This window comes from Pavona decussata, unplaced genomic scaffold (genome assembly GCF_977016875.1).
Source record: "Pavona decussata unplaced genomic scaffold, jaPavDecu1.1 SCAFFOLD_67, whole genome shotgun sequence".
NCBI classification, from domain to species: Eukaryota; Metazoa; Cnidaria; class Anthozoa; order Scleractinia; family Agariciidae; genus Pavona; species Pavona decussata.
The window spans coordinates 3,779,198-3,795,618 of NW_028145486.1; the positions used below are offsets into that span (position 1 = coordinate 3,779,198).

Below are 16,421 nucleotides of genomic sequence, written 5' to 3' on the forward strand. Positions count from 1 at the left end.
TCACGAGCCGCCAGGTTCAAAGATTGCAGTTTCCGCCTGTCAAATTTATGTCGATGTAGTATCTTAGGGATAATACAGCGAACTGCCGACGCGAGCGCATGCGTAAGTCGCTTACCGCGAGAAGACGCAATCTTGAGAGGAGCGCGAATTCGCGCGTGGGATTCTTCATATGAGCCCGGTCGACCGGACTGGCTCGGTTTCCGAGATCTCGCCTCACCACTCTTTTCTTTACAAAAATTTCGATGTGTTCATATGAGAAAGTGGGCTGGCCCGGTTACCGAGATCTCGGTAACCGAGCTTGAAATTTTTCCCATATGAACACTCCAGCCCGGAAACATTTTCAACTGCGCATGGCTTGTAAGGTCGCTGACAAGTCGGAACGCAGTTCCACGGGTATTCTGGGGGCCTTTTGGACATTTTTCATCTCAATAACCGAGATTAAATTTCCCATATGAACAGAAGACAAAATTCGTCCAGCATACCGGGTTCATATGAAGAGGCCAGACACAAAAATTAATTTTGCGTGCACATTTAATTATTTGTTTTTCATTCTAGATGAAGAATTAAAATGCTAAGCGACGAATATTGAACTGAATCACTCAACTATTTCAGGTCTCATTTCAAGTGTGAATCTTATTCAGTCTATAAACAATGTCATTGATCATTGATATTTTATATTCGTGTCGTTTTTTTTAGTTTCGTCGCATTGCAGGTGACTGAATTAGATATAACCTTTGACTCAATAAAAATAATAGTTTTGGCAGTCAAAAGTTTTCAAACCAGTTGTTTCTAGATACTAGTATACTTATTATTTGTAGATGTCTACGTATTGTTTCTTTATTTATATTTTTTCTATCATCGTCTATGAAAGTTGTAATGTTAGACTGATTTTACTTAACCCGTGAAATAGTAGTAGGATACTACGCGCTATTATGCACTAATTCCAAATGTTGTCTTCTTTTGTTTACTTGTAGCTATTTGGTATTAGTTGTTATTCTCTGTTTCACGGGTCAAGTAAAATCACTCTATAACTTTCTGGCTTGTCAGTAAGGGGTTTTGAGGAGGAAAAGGGAAAGGAGGCGGGGAGGGGGGGGGGGGTAGTCGAAACGGAACTGAACATGTTATAAGATGTTAACATTGTCAGCAGCGCTTTACAGATAAATTACTGACAAGGTGCTTGGTTTGTTGAGAGTCACTTAGGCCTGCTCCACTCATGTGCTGAACCTAATTGATGAATTAAGTCCGGCAATAGAGCGGCGTCTGAGGGCCTTTTGATATGAGCCCGGCAACCGGGCTGGCCCGGTAGGCGGGACGAATTTTGTCTTCTGTTCATATGGGAAATTTAATCCCGGTTACCGAGATGAAAAATGTCCTTAAGGCCCAAAATACTCGTGGACCCGCATTCCGACTTAACATAACATTTATTCAGGAGGCTTTAACACAAATACAAAAACATCCTGAATAGGGAAATCGGGAGGTCAACACTGTATAAAAACAATTTCCCTGACTTGTCAGCGAGCTTACAAGCCATGCTCAGTTAAAATTGTTTCGTCTCGGACAGTCCCAGTATCCGGGTGGAGTGTACATATGGGAAAAATTTCCAGCTCGGTTACCGAGATCTCGGTAACCGGGCCAGCCCGCCTTGTCATATGAACACATCGAAATTTTTGTAAAGAAAAGAGTGGCGAGGTGAGATCTCGGAAACCGAGCCAGCCCGGTCGACCGGGCTCATATGAAGAGGCCCTGCAGTTTGGTATGGCAGTTTTAATTTGGTGCGGCAAAGATCGTTGAGTTCGACAGGGTCTGTCGCATTATGCGACACTGGAGCGGCAGCTGATTCAGACGCCGCTCCTCTCATGTGCCGAACCTAATGCATAAATTACCCATTGTTTGCCGGCGATGGTGATTGGCTCAAAGCTCTATACTGTGACAAGTCACGCATGCAGTTTTAACCGTAAAGTAAGTACAAGCGTGACGGTGGCTTGATTCTCTTGACTCTCTTCTTTAGACTTTCAATTCGCTAGGCTTTGTGATTTATTTAGAGCACAGGCAGCCCAAGCTCAATATCAGAGAACCATTGAATTACAACGATTTGTAAGGAAATACAATGGATTTGTGTAAAATGGTAGAAACTAACATCGTTTTCTCAATAAAATCAACTTACCCTGTTTCTACTTGCATTCTTTGTCGTTTACCAGCTTTTCAAGCCGGTTCGAAGCGATTTCGGTGAGTTAGCGTCATTCGGGTTGCTACTGCTAAGTGTAACGAAAGGCCGAACAGTATTTCAGCCATGTCCGAAGCACGGAACGGAATAAATCCGTTGAAATCATCCCTAGTGTCCCAGTTCCTTCATTGAATTTAAGTAGAGATCATACCTATCCTGCCAGTGCAACTCCGACTCAATTGAAGCCATATCACGCTTGCTAGAAAGATTTTCTTTCAAGTCAGCTCGCTTCTGAGATTCGAAAGATGCGCGGCCAGAACGCCATGGACACATTGAGCGTTCGAACAGCATGCTGGGTAACAAAAGTTCCCTGGCACGGGGGGAACAGCGGCCAAAATGCAGTTGTCCACAGGCAAACAGATTTGTTCCCGGGGCCTCCTCTTGTCCTTTTTGTCAAGACCGTCAAAAGACCATTGTTTCCATCGACCAATCAAAGTTACTACCGTACTATTCAACCTAAATTTCCGTTAAAGAATTAAATATATGGACAACCTGTTGTCCTTTTTCCTAGAAATTTGGAAATTCCGGGAATTTTCCGTTCCATTGGTCATACCCTGACTGAGGATATCAACCAGTTGAATATTTTTGTTCCATTCAAACTTAAAAAAACCATTGTGCCTGTTCCAATAAAAAGAGAAGTTAGCATTACGTGTAAGAAATAATGCATGAAAAGTGTAGTTTCTACTGACACATTCCAATCAAGCAGTATTCGGTCTTAACAAGTAATTCGTTCTTCCCAGTTGTAGTTAAGGCTTTCGTTCAGGTGTTGTTTTGAACGCAAGTGAATGCTGTATGATTCGCCAGTGAAAAATCTAGTGTCATGGAATCTCATCTCACAAAAATCGCCCCCACGACAGAGTCAGGAAAGAGCTCTGGGGGTGAGTATCCATTGAACGCCTCTTTAAAAACGCGTGGCGGGAAAAATCCCGCATTATAATAGCACATTCGTATACACCATCCTTTTCGTTATCAATGGAGTCGTTTCTTTTGTGTTCACTTGTCGCCTTTTGTTTTATTCGTTTCTTTCAATCAACCCTAATCATACCTGTCATTCGAAGAGTTTCGTTTGTAAAGATTACCGAATTATTACTAATCATATGACAAACTTAGTTCAGACTAATTGTTCGACGTAGCAGTACCAGTAAAAAGGCTAATTAGCTTGCATGGCGTGTTGGAATGCACGAACCACGAGGTTTTTAGCATATGATATATTCAAATTTAGCAGTATTCGAGCCTTGTTACCTGCATCACCAACAGAACCTTTGTGGGTAATTTGTGGCACCAAACGAAAAAACAGCAATAGATGGAAACCACTGTGAGCTTAGAATGTGGCTACTGCATTTTGTATATTTATTAAGTGTATTGTTTTATAAGTTTAAGTGATGTCCCTTAGATTGTCGGCTATTTACTCTTAATAATAATAATAATAATAATAATAATAATAATAATATATAATTAAGCATTACACTAAGTCTCAATGCTTTACAACTCTATAAAAATGCCAATTACAAATGTGAGAAAAATACATATATATATAAAAGAAACTTCATAGTCACATTAAAAAACCTACTCTAATTGATAAAATTTACGAAATGAATATGTCTTAACTGAAGATTTAAAAGAGTTCAATGTCTCGGACTTCTTTATTTGAAGCGGCAAGGAGTTCCAAGCATTGGCAGCATAGACAGAGAAGGCTCGCGCTCCATATGTCTTGGTGTTATAGCGAGGAGTAGCTAAGAGCCTTTGGTCAGCAGATCTTAAATTCTTAAACTCTTGAAGTCTAAATTACCTTTCCAGTGATGCTCAGAAACTTGGCATTACCTTGTATTACAAATCCTTATTTAGACAGCTAATTTTATTTTTTGAACAGGTGGACCTTTCTACTACGTATCTGTTTTGTTGAGGAGGGGGGAGGAGGTACAACAGATGGTTTCAAATCCGACACGCCTTCCTGTACAGCGAAAAGTAACATTTTTATGTCCATCAATATAGTTCATTGTTTTAAAACAAAAAATCTATAAAGAACATCAATATTTATGCTTGAGTTGAGCTTACGACGGATCTGTTCTGACTAATTATAAAAATGATCAAATTGGAAGTTTACGCTATAAGTTAATTTGTATTTCCACAGTACAAAATTGCACAATTCTACAAACTACGAAAGAGAAAATCCATCTTACTATTTGTTCCGATATCATGCGGCACAGCTTATAAAAAGTATATTAAACTCTATCTTACGCAATTTTTCGGTGTCTATAAGACTTTAATGAAGCGAGCTCATATGACTGCCATGATTTTCGTCCGCTACCCTTGAAGTACATGTTCACATACCTCATCTAAGAATTTAGTGACATCAAAGACTTGGTTGTGTATAATTAGCCATGATGATCCTGCCGCATTGTGTTTTTTAACCTCTTCTAAACTGATCTTGTTCGTCGCTGGTTCGGCCGCCATCTTTGTATTGCTTCTGGAAGACACACAATGCTTGACCTCTCGCTCCAGACCCAATAGCGGTTTCTGTTGCTTCCCCATACATGAAGCACTTGCCTCAGTTCGTTTTCCTACTGCTGGCTGCCCTGCTGGCTCAGACGTTGCCTAGTTCCTAGGCCTCTCTCTGTTTTTCATCTCAATCCGTTTCGGATCACGTTGTCCGAGCGAAAAAGGACAAAAATCAAAAAATGAGCCAAACGTCTCACTATTTTTGGCGCGAAATTTCACGTCGAGTGGTTAGCGGTTCGCGCCATTGCCGGATTTCATATCGTGGGGGACTGGGTACGAGTCTGTGTATTTAGTAAATAAACCCCTTCAGGCGGCTGGTATGTCAGCTGATAATGGATCCGCGGCTGAGCGATTGTCCGAAAAATGAATATTTAGCCGAGAAACGAAGCTTCGAGTACAAATGTGAAATTTTGAGGACAATCTCTCTGCCAAGGACATTATCAGCCGACATACCAGCAGGCCAGAAAGGGGTTTATTTATTTTATAACCCTCCCATTAATTTTTATATCGCGCGAAAACCGCTGGTAAAAAAGCCAGTGCTGATCTGATGGCGGATGCGCGCGATTGACGTAACCAAGTACATTTAGTTGGTTTACAGGAACTTTATTTTCACTGTGATTGGACCAAAACTTTACAAACTGACTCAGTTGCGTAGGACTAAATCTGAGAATCTACTTGTAACTTTCTACACCTTCAAAGACGTTGACAGCATGTTTTGTTGACATTTTTGTACTTTCGGAACAGCATTTGCGACCAGCTTTTTGCTGTAAACACAAAACTAGTTTGTTTGTCTTGTAAAATAATAAAGATGAAAAGGTGAAACTCTTGAGCTGGCTTTTTTCCGCTGGCTTTGTTTCTTTTCAACGGAAATAATAGGAGGGCAAATATCGACGCAGGCGGGGGTTATATAAACAATAGCCTCCATTTGGCGCGAAAATATTCCCAGATATTTGTCCGCGGACATTATCTGTTCCGAGAAGCCAACAGTTTTCCGAGAGCGAAGCTCGAGGAAAATTGTGAGCCTCGAGGAGCAGATAATGTGCAAGGACAAATATCTGAGCATATTTTTAAAGCCAAATGGAGGCTATTGTGGTTATTATCCTTCAAATATTTTTCGCAACGTGTAGCAACGAGCTTGAGTATTTGAACATTTCGTTTAAGAACAGTTTACCGTCAAAAACGTTAAGAGCGTATGTTGTTTTCTAATACTGCTTTATCGACCAGCAGGTTTATCTCTCCTTCTGTCTCAAAAGCAAACCGTTCCCCCGTCTTGATATTAATTTTAATTGTAAACTTGATGCGCCTTTTTTTGTGTGAAATTGGGGAATATCACTTGGGGAATATCACCGCAACGCACACGTAATCACAGGGCGCCCACACAATTTATGTGACCGTTTGTATTTTGAATTTATAGAGGCAATGTATGGGAATATCGAAAATCCTCGTATTATCGTACTAGATTGCGATAGATATTCTCATTTAACATCAAAATAAACGTATTTTTACCTTAAATGTTGTGTGTTGTCGTTCCTGAGGTTGAAGACGGCGATTTTAGCCATTTGAAGGGTTCGGCGTTGAACGTTCACTCGAGCGTAATAGAAGAGAGACAAGGGAGGAAAACTTGTTTTGAAAGGGTTCCAGCGCCGGAGCGATTTTTCCCCCCAAAAACGCATTGCTCCGATTTCAAACTTCACAGCATAAAGGTCAAAAGATTTTTGATTCTTCTCGTACCTTCCAATCGAAAATCCATCCAAACGGCCCGGAGTTAGTCCTCGAAGAAAATCAAAATCCCACAGTATTCGAGCGACTGGAACGCGTAGCAAGATTCATACGTGCCAGCGTCCCGCTGATTGCCCCTTTCTGATTGGACGACGTTAGAGAATGGCACGTATGAATTTTGCTACGCGTTCCAGTCGCTCGAATACTGTGGGATTTTGATTTTCTTCGACGACTAGCTCCGGGCCGTTTGGATGGATTTTCGATTGGAAGGTACGAGAAGAATCAAAAATCTTTTGACCTTTATGCTGTGAAGTTTGAAATCGGAGCAATGCGTTTTTGGGGGGAAAAATCGCTCCGGCGCTGGAACCCTTCCAAAACAAGTTTTCCTCCCTTGTCTCTCTTCTATTACGCTCGAGTGAACGTTCAACGCGGAACCCTTCAAATGGCTAAAATCGCCGTCTTCAACCTCAGGAACGACAACACGCAACATTTAAGGTAAAAATACGTTTATTTTGATGTTAAATGAGAATATCTATCGCAATCTAGTACGATAATACGAGGATTTTCGATATTCCCATACATTGCCTCTATAAATTCAAAATACAAACGGTCACATAGTTTGTGTGGGCCCCCTGTGACGTAATGTGGGCACCCGAAAGAAACCTCATGGTGGTTGTTTGAACATTTATGGTTCTGAAATACGTCAAAAGGGGGGTAATTTCTTCAGACAAATCGTCTTGTTGTACATCGCACCGAGGTACTATTAAGACATACACTGTATCCTCTCGACGACTTTGAGGGAAACTCAAACGCAAGGACTGTCATACAATGCTACTGCCTTGATGCTTACTTTTTCAGGGTAAAGCGAGGGACTAAGTGAAGCGATTAGGCCAAGATAACCAGAGATAACTGATCGGAAATTAACTGTTTTCGTGAATGCGTGCAATGAAAGCAAGCGGCACGGAGTGGTGGCGTGTATATTCAGTGGTATGTTTTGTTTATAGCTCATTGTGATGCTTTGTTTGTCTAGTGTTCATTACGTCTACTTCCTATAAGTGTCATGCTTTGGTAAATAAAAGTGCACAGATACTCGATTTTATTCAAAAAAATAATAATATTAATTGCTTGTGGTATAATATTGACAATCAACTGCCTCGAGTTTTTCGAATGCTCTCTTCGTACAAAGCACCCAACACATTTCTGAGAGACTTGTATGCCGACTGTAGAATGCACGGCAAGGCGAGATTTTCGATCTGTATTAAATGAGCAATTGTAATTAAACTGATTGTGACATTGACATGAAAAATTCATCTCTACAGAGTGTTTTCACATGACGTCACGGCGGCCATGTTGGTGTCCCAAAACAAAGAAATGGCGGCCATATTGGTGTCCCAAAGTAAACCTCTGGGAATTGAACTCTTTTTTATGCAAATAAATTCTTTTGTTTCAGAAAAACCAATATGGCCGGTAGTCACGTGAATGAAAACGCTCTATATATTGAAACACTCTCATGATATCTGAAAGGGGTATCTCGAAAACGAAGACCTCTAAAACGAAGACCCTAAGACCCCAAGACCCCAACAACTCGAAAACGAAGACCCCCAAAATTTCCAAGTATAAGTGCAAAAAAAATTAAATAGCAAAAAATACATTATTTCATACCTCAAGTGAAATTCAATTCCTTTCTGTGGTCCTACCATGGTTAAACGCCTTCTTGAGCTGAGTAACCGCGTTCCCATGGAATACTAACCGGAAGTGCGTCTCCCGCTCCACTGGACCGGAAGCGCGTTTCCGAATGTCTCAGTTGCGCTAATAGGCCTTATCACGGTTTTCGACGCCATTTTGACGAGTAGGCAAACACGTCTGAAATAACAGTGTTTGTATGGAAATCCGATGTCAAATAATTTTCAGAAAACATCGCTTTTGAAAAATTCATGAATTGGAAACTTTTGGTACTAGGAAAAGGATATTAGGAAAAAAATTGGAGGGACGTAGCTGTGCCAGAAAGCGTCCAGTCGTGTTTTGAACTTTCCATACATTTCCCTGTATTTTTCCCGCGAACTATTCTTAGTAGCAGTTCACGGCTGGTTTGCTATAGAGACAAATGTATGGATGTACTCGGGATTGAAGAACCTCACAATCATTACAGCAACTTTCATAATAGAAAGCCTAGGCTTCATTTCTTTTGCTCTAACGATCGCGTGGTTGTAATTCCGAGAAGGAGGGATTTAACACTCGTTTCTTTGCTAGTTGATAATTAAATAAAAACCCAGCAGCGCAACTGAGACGTTCGGAAATGCGCTTCCGGTCCAGTGGAGCGGGAAACGCACTTCCGGTCAGTATTCCATGGGAACGCAGTTACTCAGCTCAAGACGGCAGATGACCATGGTAGGACCACAGAAACGAATTAAATTTCACTTGAGGTATGAGGTTTTTGCTATTGAATTTTTTTTGTACTTATACTTGGGGGGGTCTTCGTTTTCGAGTTGTTGGGGTCTTAGGGTATTAAGGTCTAAGGGTCTTCGTTTTAGAGGTCTTCGTTTTCGAGACACCCATGTGAAAGTACAGGTCAGAAGAAATTTGCAGGCAACTTTCCTGCTGTTGTGGACCTGCTGACAGTACCCCAACTTGCAAAATTCTCTAATGTAACCATCACTGATTACTGTGAGTCAAAAAGCTCTTGTGGCAATCCTATTTGGTTTGTGTTATTAACTAGTTGTAATACTATTATTGAGCAATTTTTTTAAACATCACTTGTAAATATGCTTTGACTGCACCTTTGTGTAGACTTGCAGTGAATATTATGTATGAAAGTTATCTTCTGGGACAAGTCAAGATAATATCCACAATTTAAACCATATTACTTTCTACTAAAGAGAACAAATGAACCAAACTGACAAAATTATGAGACAGTATTTTGCCCATGATACCCTTTTCTAAAGAGTGTGGAAAACTACCAGTGCTTGGTAAATTTCATCTTTGTGTTTGAATTATTAATTTTGTATTCGCGCCTTCCTTTGTTTTCTTGGCAAAGTCTGTTATATGGACAGCCAATTTTATAGCATTTTTTGTACAACATAATAAATTTCTAACAAAAATTGCACTGTTTTGGTATATACCAGAGACAGTACAAAGGCGTCAACATGGTCACCTAAGCACACCATGGTAAATAGCACTACCCATGGTAAATAATGCCATAGTAAATCTCACTTAGCTATTAGTTTAGATCTGTCAACAACACTTCCTGAACCTTAACATATTGGGATCTGTATTATTAGGGTTAGTTTAGGGAAGCATGAAGGCATTTTTCACAGAAGATACCTTGTCCAGAAGTATGGGCCACTCGCCAAGATCTTACACTAAGGTTTACATTATACATAATGTGCAAATTTATAAATGAAAAGGAGAAGAAGTCAGAACTGCCAGCAAATTTTTGCAATATTTAGCATTGATATCATATCAATATGACAAGTAGGTACTGGTAATGCATGCAGACTGTGTGTGTGTGTGTGTTTTTTTTAAGTTGCTGTCATACCCATGTCAACAAGAACCACAATGCTGCAGGCATGGTGAGAGTAGACAGCAAGACTGACCTCTGACTTTAACGGTAAACTTATCTTTATGCAGGGTCAAGGCTTTTGGCCAGTGGGATCATAGAGAGGCGGGCCACAGCAAAAGGCGTACCTTTAAATTTGATTCTAGAAATTGCCAACATAGCTGATAGGAGAGTCTTCAATAAAATCTCCTGGATATGGGTCAAGCACATTATTTTGTAAACAGGGAAGGGATTATGGAAATTGTTTACTAATGGCAAATTATTTTATTGGCTTGTTCATAGTGAGGGAGATTTGAGTGTTATTTCATAACAACAACAACAAAAACAAAACAAAAAAGCCCCCTGACCCAAAAGGTGGCTACAGAAATTGAGCACATTTTGAGACTTTCTAGGCTGAAGGAATATGCTAGTCATTAACAAGACTTCAGTTACGGTTCATCACTAGAAATTATGTATGTATGTATGCATGCGTGCATGTATGTATGTATGAGATCGAAACGACGCAAAGCAAGTGGAACTTCAACTCTGACATACTTTGTTTACCAAAATGGCCTTTAATTTTTCATTTTGTCGCCTGATACACACAATGCACTAAATAGTGCCTCACACTACTGCATGTTGCGACAAAACTGCGGTATTGCTGATGGCCGCCACACTCGTGCATCCTGTTCAGAAATAACTATAACATTTCTGGGGTACTGTAGAAACAAAAAGAGAACCATCATTATTTAGGGTACTTGTAACCTTTGGAAAAGAATTTACTCCATTATATCACCTGTATGACATGAATTAATTGACGTAAAATTTATTAGAGTGGTTTTCAATTAAGTGTTGAAAATGATAACACATTTGCTTTGATTTTGCATTACTACGCTCTGTGATCGGTTGACAAAACTCGCGCTACTTTCTTAACCAATGGGAATACAAACCAAAACCAATCGTGTTTTCGCCGCACGCGTTTTCCCGCGCTTGGCGTCAGACACATGTATTTGCTTCTATTTCTGATTGACTCATTGCGTTGTTTACAACTGTTGTGATTGGCCAGAGTAATTACTTTGGTTTTGGTTTTACGACACTCAATTGGAAACCGCTCTGTTGTCATTTTTCTTTTACTGTTCACGTTTCCTGCTTTTGGGTTATTTTTCTTACCTGGGAGCTTGTAGCTTTGGGTCAGTTTTAATATCGACTCGTTCATGCCTTACTTTAGTTGGAGCATTTCCATGGCAATTAATTATTTGGCTTGGCAGTCGTGACCATTGCAAAGAACAACTGCTATATCATTTAGCTTCCAGTCCATAAGCATGACAGAGGGGTTGTATAACATGGTTACATGCGCCATATTCACGTACCGTGAAAACTATTGCCGGTACAGATTACTGTGATTCTCGGTAGCGTCAGTGCTGATGCCTTACTCGCTGCAATTAGTTTTGATTTATTTCTTGATTAAGTTATTGAAATTGCTACTTAGAAATGTTGCTGTCGCCCGATTACAGTACTAAAAGAAACCGGCTGAATGGCACATTGTCAAAACAGTTTCGATTCAGTACCATTACGTCGATCTCTGAAGGCAAACCAAATTTCCATTCCTTCATTTTTACCAAATTTGAAAGATAACATCCCAAACATATTTTGTAAAACTTAAATCACCTTTGTTACAAATCAATCGCTTGACCTAAGTCGTACTTTTGACCCTGAATTGAGACTTAAGAATTTTTGGTTGAACGCTTATCTACTCTGAGTTAGAACAATGGGGATCAAAATAGATAATTTGCGTGGCAGGCTGTTTTGTTGGTATGCGCAATAGCTCAGTAAATGAAGCATTCTCAGGGTTTCAATAAACTTCTACTGATTTTTACCATTCGGGAGGCGCGGTCGACTAAAACTGTCCTAGATTAGGTTTCAGTGTTCTTCTGGTATAAGAAGGCCAATTAAGTCTGGGAGACCTTCTCAAATAACATCGCTAGACGACTTACTTAAGGGTTTAGTTTTTCAAACTGACTACCAGCTATTTTCGATATATTAAACAAATTATTCAACAATAAGGACGTTTGCATATACGATTCTATGAGAACACTGCAATATTGCGGAGATCTGATGTTGCTGTTGCAGCTTAATGAGACTAAGGGCCTCTTCATATGAGCCCGGTCGACCGGTCTGGCTCGGTTTCCGAGATCTTGCCTCGCCACTCTTTTCTTTACAAAAATTTCGATGTGTTCATATGGGAAGGCGGGCTGGCCAGGTTACCGAGATCACAGTAACCGAGCTGGGAATTTTCCCCATATATATGGACACTCCAGCCCGGATACCGGGACTGTCCATGACGAAACATTTTCAACTACGCATGGCTTGTAAGGTCACTGACAAGTCGGAACGCAGTTCCACCGGTATTTTGGGGGCCTTTTGGACATTTTTCATTTCGGTAACCGGGATTAAATTTCCCATATGAACGGAAGACAAAATTCGTCCCGCCTACCGGGCTCATATGAAGAGGCCCTTAAAGTACATCAAGATATCACTGATTTATGAAGAAATTTCCTCGAGGGCTCCTTTTAACAGCACAGACATCTAATCCATAATTAATTGTTAATAAAAGTGCTTAAAATAGGAATCTTCAGGCTTTTAAAACTCAATAAAGATCTCCCAGTGATGTTTTCATAGCTGGGACCATATTCTCTGCAGGATACCTAAATTAACTTCAAAAGATCGTTTCAATATACCAAGCCGTCTTTTGAAAAAACATCAAATCTCCGGGCAAAATTAAACGCCGGTTGCCTCGCGACACGGCATTTCACGATATGCAGAATTCTCGAAAAAATATTATAGTTATTTTCGTAAATAGTTCACTAAGGGGGGGGAGGGGGTCCTGACAAAATATGAAGAAATATGAAGACTTCGTTTTTACTCCAAGACTCTCTAAACCTGGCATGTAGACTCTTACGAAACGTTTTTTAAAGTTTAACACGGAAAAGATGTGCAATGTTAGTTTTGGTTGCAAAGGTTCGTTCTGTGACAGCGTCTGACAGGCTGACGTTTGACCACTGCAAATACAACGAAATCCTTCTTTGAGATCGATTTCCCTATCACAATTCGACGATAGTTTACAGAAAACTAACGATGGACCCAAGACGATATCCCCACATTAAGGAAATACCAGTTTTGATTTATTATATTGAGCGTACACGTTACACACTGTATGCCCGAGAAAATGTCAAATAAAGAAGCTCAGCATTGTACAATTTAGAAGTCTCGCAATCCAGTTTGGTTCATTTCAAACTTTCGCTTGATGCTATTTGGCAAAAACATGGCTAATCTAGCCAGAAGTTGTGAGAAAATCCTTCAAGGTGAGTCCAGGAGACTGTAACGGCCACTAAGTTATCTTCTAAGCAGTAAACAACTGAAAACAGCAGATCAATTGTCTCCAAAACTCTCCAAAGAGTAGCTGCCTGCACGAACACACGCAGCAGTCAGCGGTAGTCAGAACAGATTATGAGCAACTATTGATTTTATAGAATCCAGATTTTGAAAGCGCGAAGACGCGCGTGGGAATTACTAAACTCACGAAGGCTTTTACATAACAACTCCGGTGACCCCCTCTTTTTATTGTTTCAATATGATATTATTATTGAGAGGAAACGTCAGAAAAAAAAATTAAAAAAATCTACGGAAGGAAATTTTCACTGCGTAAAAATTGTCTTTTTTCCCAATTTACAAAAAATCCGTTCCGTAGAATTTTTTTAAAATCATTGTGCATTTTCCTTTTCAAATGCCGAAAGCTTTTATTAGAAAAAAAAACAGAGGTCACCGGGTCAATTTTTTAATTATTAGTGCCACGAGCTAAAAAGTAGGTCTGAATAATCCTTTGAAAACGTTGCCATGGAAACAGCCAGTGCCGAAATAACACTTAGTTTTGGTCAAATATAAATTATATACAGTCGAACCTGTATATAACGGCCCTGTATTAAGCGGCCAGCTTTTAAAGTCCCGATTGTTTGCTCATACAAACGCCGTATTTGTTACCTGTATTAGGCGGCCACCTCTATTAAGCGGCCGCGGCCACCCAGTAGCAGTCCTATGTTTGTCTTTCTTTGTTATTATTTTTACCTGTATTCAGCGGCCACCCTTGAATGGAAACTAAGCCATATGTTATTTTATGCGGTATTTTATTGTGTTTAAAATGCGATCCAGCATCACTATAAAGAAATAAAATGTACAAAGCTACTGCAAGCTGATACTCGGCCGTTTTCATATGTCCGCAATACACCGATTCACCGTAAGACCGGAAGTTGCATGAAAGCGAGGCCTAAGGGCCATCGTAGCAAAACATGGCGGACACAAGTCATGAGTGTTGCTCGGCTGCACTGTGCAACAATCGCTCAGAGAATAGAAAAGATTTGATTTTTCACAATTTTCCGTTAGATGTAAGCCTGAGGAAGATATGGAGTATTAAGATGAGACGTGGCGACAAAAAATTTGCGTCGAACACATCTTTGTTTTGCTGTTCGGAACATTTCACTGCGGAGGATTACAGAAAAAGTCTCACTGGTAAAAGCTGCAAAAGGCACGATCTTGTGAAAAATGCTGTTCCATCGGTCTTTCCTTGGTCAAAGAATTGTAAAGAATCGAGTGAAAGGACCCTTAGAGCAAAAGCTCGTGAAGACAGCGCAGTTCGACCTTTTGTGGTGTCATCAGAAACAAAAAGCACAAGTCGCTCAAGTGCAAAAATGGTAAGCCTAAAGAGGAAGATTCAGAGGACAAACCACTGGCGCCAGAAAGAGATTTGGTTACTGAGAATTTTGAACTTAGGCAAAAACTTTGTTTTTGTAAATTTGGCCTGGAAAGGTTTGGATCCAATGACGACGACATTTTCTTTTACACTGGATTTGAAAGTTATCGAGCGTTAATCGCATTTTGGAACTTTGTTAAGCCTTGCTCTGAGTCTCTGATCAGTTGGAAAAATGCACATTCCAAAGTGAAAGGAGACCATGTAGATCCTAGTGTTCCATTTCCTTTCCTACAGCAACAGGAAAATGAAAGAAATAGAAAGCGAGAAATGGAGCCCATTGACCAGCTGTGGTTGTTTTTAACCAGGGTGCGTCTTGGATTATTCGAGCGTGACTTGGCGCACGGATTTGGTGTGTCTGTAAGTACTGTGTCGGATGTTTTAGTTACGTGGGCAAACTACCTTTACATTATGTTAGGAAGTTTGCCTGTGTGGCCTTCAAAAGAGAATGTAAAGGAGCACTTGCCAGATTCATTTAAGGGTAGATATGAAAATGTACGAGGAATTTTAGATTGCACAGAGTTGAAATGTGAACTGCCCAGGGACTATCAGAAACATTCAGAGATGTACTCAGATTATAAATCTCATGACACGTTTAAAGGGCTAGTATGCATTTCACCTAGTGGCTGGATAACATTTATCAGTCAGTTATATCCAGGAAGAATAAGTGATAAAGAAATTGTGGAAAGAAGTAACTTCTGCCAGTTAATTGAAATGGGAGATCAATACCTTGCAGACAAAGGCTTTGAAATCCATGACCTGATAGCCCTCAGAGGAGGGAGTTTGCATATTCCTCCAAAGAGATATTCTTCAACTGACCAATTTACAGAAAGCCAGTGTTTTGAGACTATGAGTATAGCCAATGTTCGAATTCACGTTGAAAGAGCAATAAAACGTATAAAAGCTTGGCATATATTTAATCAAGTTTTGCCCCTTTCTACTTATGGATCTATTAATCAAATCTGGACCGTATAAGCTTTGTTAGTCAACTTTCAAAATCCAATAATTTCTGTTTAGAGTAGAGGTGGAGGGAAGTCCCGTAAAAAAGTTTCAATTTTTAAGTCTAAAATGGCCACCAAGATGTCATAACCAGTTATCTTGGTACCTTCTAGGTACCAGGAATTACTTGTCAGAAACACTGTCTACCCTATCCACTTAGAGGCCAAATTGAATTTGAGATGCACCCTTTTAAGAACATTCTGATACCTTTTAAGGTCTGTTTCAAAATTTCTGACAAAACACCTCCATAAACTTTTTCTATGGGAGTCCCCTCCATCCAAGACTAAAATAATCCAAGGAGCAGCGAACACAACATTTGCCTAAAAGTAAAAACGTTTCAAAACTATATACTAAGAGTTTGACAAAATATCCTCATTTTCCTATAGCAAATTGATATACGTCTTTGAGAGGTTGCAAGTTTAGTTATCTCAATGAAGAGTTCATATTCTTTCTTAGTCCTAGAGTCACTAACTGTTGTTGTTTGCAATATATTTCTTATGAAAAGCAAGTAAACTAGGTTTAATTTCATTACTCCATCTGGATGAGAATGTTACCTTCAGAACTAAAATAGGATATCTTGAGCTAGTAAAAATGACAAAGTCAGTCAGTGGAAGTGTAGAGATGCCCATTTGCATCTGTGTTTG

The 16,421-nt window shown here is 39.9% G+C and overlaps 1 protein-coding gene across 1 annotated transcript; it reads left to right on the top strand.

Annotated features, from left to right (window-relative positions):
- The first annotated feature begins 14,320 nt into the window (after positions 1-14,320).
- LOC146478152 (uncharacterized) lies at positions 14,321-15,753 on the top strand. The gene is made up of 2 exons (XM_085112530.1): positions 14,321-14,722; positions 15,016-15,753. Exons 1-2 carry the CDS (start codon positions 14,321-14,323, stop codon positions 15,751-15,753), a joined length of 1,140 nt encoding a protein of 379 aa, XP_084968656.1.
- Positions 15,754-16,421: the final 668 nt, after the last annotated feature.

Excerpts from the sequence above, each read along its gene's own strand:
- LOC146478152 (XM_085112530.1), top strand. The coding sequence starts at position 14,321 with ATGGCGGACACAAGTCATGAGTGTTGCTCGGCTGCACTGTGCAACAAT. Across the intron at positions 14,723-15,015 it reads GTCGCTCAAGTGCAAAAATG|CAACAGGAAAATGAAAGAAA; the intron begins GTAAGCCTAAAG and ends CCTTTCCTACAG.